This window comes from Eimeria tenella, genomic scaffold, assembly GCF_000499545.2.
Source record: "Eimeria tenella Houghton genomic scaffold, Eth_scaff1404, whole genome shotgun sequence".
NCBI classification, from domain to species: domain Eukaryota; phylum Apicomplexa; class Conoidasida; order Eucoccidiorida; family Eimeriidae; genus Eimeria; species Eimeria tenella.
The window spans coordinates 1-2538 of NW_013543868.1; the positions used below are offsets into that span (position 1 = coordinate 1).

At 58.0% G+C, this 2538-nt stretch overlaps 1 protein-coding gene across 1 annotated transcript; it reads right to left on the bottom strand.

Moving 5' to 3' along the window:
* Window positions 1-856: 856 nt before the first annotated feature.
* ETH_00022800 (uncharacterized protein) lies at window positions 857-2459 on the bottom strand (the record flags this gene model as incomplete). Its single annotated transcript, XM_013379087.1, has 4 exons — window positions 857-1199; window positions 1420-1525; window positions 1899-2022; window positions 2367-2459. 4 exons carry the CDS (start codon window positions 2457-2459, stop codon window positions 857-859), a joined length of 666 nt encoding a protein of 221 aa, XP_013234541.1.
* Window positions 2460-2538: the final 79 nt, after the last annotated feature.

The window sequence follows — 2538 nt, forward strand, 5'->3', positions numbered from 1 at the left end:
AGCAGCAGCAAGAGCTGCAGCGCTGGCCTCTGCTGGCTTTGCTTCACACTTAAAACCCCATCTACGTATTACTCGCTAGGGTTTAGGGTTTAGGGTTTAACGGATAGGTCGCATCCCTGTCTCTTCTAATTTTTGTCTTGTTTCTCGCTGTCCCTATGTTAGGACTTAGGGTTTAGGGTTTAGCGTCTAGGGTTTAGGGTTTAGGGTTTAAGGTTTAGGAAGGCACCGGCAAGCTGCACCTCACAAATGATTCAGGTGTTTGAACACCGCAGGAAAGTCTCAAATAAAGAAGTAACAGACTTGCTGCTGCTGCTGCTGCTGCTGCTGACTGTGCACGGACAAATATAAAGCAGCAACAGCAGCAGCAACAGCAGCAGCAGCTGCTGCTGCTGCTGTTGCTGATGCTGGCGTCTCTGCGATACAATGGTGTGGCTAGCTGGGCTGTGGAAGGGTAGCTAGTTTTCATTATCGTCAGCAGCAACAGCTGCTGCTGCTGCTAATGCTGCCCATCCTTATTAGCTGTTGTTGTTGCTGCTGCTGCTGCTGCTGTTGCTGCTTCTGGCATCTCCGTGCTGCAGCAGCAGCTGCTGCTTTCGCTTCAGCAGCAGCAGCGGCTGCGACAAATCGCGAAGGGGAACAAGAAAGACACATCGTGACCTATCGTGCAAACAAAGACAGACAAGCACCTGCAGCAGCAGCAGCTGCTGCTGCTGCTGCTTCTTCTTTTGGTGCTGCTGCTACATTGAATCGGAAGCAAAAATACTACGCTGGCGTGCTTCTGCTGCTGCTGCAACTGAGGCAGGCGGGAGCTGCTGCTGCTGCGGCTGCTGTGGCAGCTGGAGCAGCAGCAGCAGTATTAAAACGAGGCAGAGCAGCGTCTCTTGCATTCGTGCTGCTGCAGCAGCCGCTGCGAAAAGTCATACAGGCGCAGCACCCCATTTGCTGCTGCTGCTGCCAGCTTCGTCTCTGCGAAGTCCACAGCGAGCAGCCAGTCGCTATGCTGCTGCCCCACGGCTCTGGGAAAGCATGCTGCTGCTGCTGCTGCAGTGGCTGCTGCTGCTGCTGCTGCGGCTCCTGCTGCAGCCACGTCCAGCACCTCCGTCGACAAACTTGTGCTGCTGCTGCCTGCTGCAGCTTCCACAGATGAAGACAGCACGCAGCCATCCAGGGAGCAGCTGACCAGCCGCAACGCGTCCGAGCTGCAGCACATGCGCTCTTGCTGCTGCATGCATGCAGCAGCAGCAGCAGCAGCAGCGGCAGCAGCAGCAGCGGCGGCAGAAGCGGCAGCAACAAAGGTCCCGAACGCCAACAGCAACACCGGCGGGGCAACAGCGCCGCGCCAGAAGCAGCAGCAGCAGCAGAGCCACAGCCACAGCCTTGACACCAGCAGCAGCAGCAGCAGCAGCAGCAGCAACGCACCGTAGACCCGAAATGAGCTGCTTGTGGCAGTGCTGCTTGTGGGGCAATTCCGGCAGCGGCGCTGTGGGGAAGCGGACGTCCCAAGTGTGCACGCGTTTGTCTCCAGCTGTACAGACACCCCAAGCAGCAGCAGCAGCAGCAGCAGCAACAGCAGCAGCAGCAGCAGCGGTAGCAGTGATGAGCAGAAGCGCAAGTGACAGGCGAACCCGAAGGACAGGAGCTGCTGCTGTTGTGTAGTTGGCTGTGTGCCTGTGTTGTGCCTCGGCCTTGATTGTAGAAGCGGCAGCAGCAGCAGCAGCAGCAAAAGTAGCAGCAGCAGCAATAAATTACGTAGCAGCAGACCCGCTATAGCAACAGCAGCAGCAGCGACACGAGCAGCAACTGTTCCACTGGAGTAACAGCACCCGTTCCAATGCAGTAGCAGCAGCAGCAGCAGCAATCAAAGCAGCAGCAGCAGCAACAGCAACTGTGCGAATTACTGCGTATTGTGTGAGGCAGCAGCGGCGCTGCTGCTGCATGCAGCGCAGCTACCCAGTCTTCGTGCTGCAGCGACAGCGCGGGCCTCCGCGGGGCCCTGCAGTCGAAGCCTAGGGCCATCAGGTCCTGCAGCAGCAGCAGCAGCAACAGCGGCAGCAGCAGCCGCATCAGCAGCAGCAGAGCCGCAAGCAGCTCCCTAACGTGCAGTGGTGTCAGCAGCACCAACTGCATCACGATAAGCAGCAGCAGCAGCAGCAGCATATCAGCAGCAGCAGCAGCGGCAGAAACAGCAAAGAAGTGCCAGTAGTGGCAGTGGCAGTGGCAGCAGCAACGGAGAGCCATAGGCAGCAGCAGAACCAACAGCAGCAACACCACTATCGTCAGCACCCTTATCAACATCAACAGCAACAGCAGCAGCAGCAGCGACAGCAGCAGCAGCAGCAGCAGCAGCAGCAGCAGCAGCAGCAGACCTTGGCTCCGGAGAAGAAGAGGCCAGACTGACTGTGGTAAGCCACGCTGAGGATTCCCCTTTCATGAGAGCCCAAGAGAGAAAGCTGCTGCATGCGTTCTTGTGCTAAGGACAGCAGCAGCAAGTCTCCGCTGCTGCAGCCCGCGCACAGCAGCAAGCTGCTGCTGCTGCTG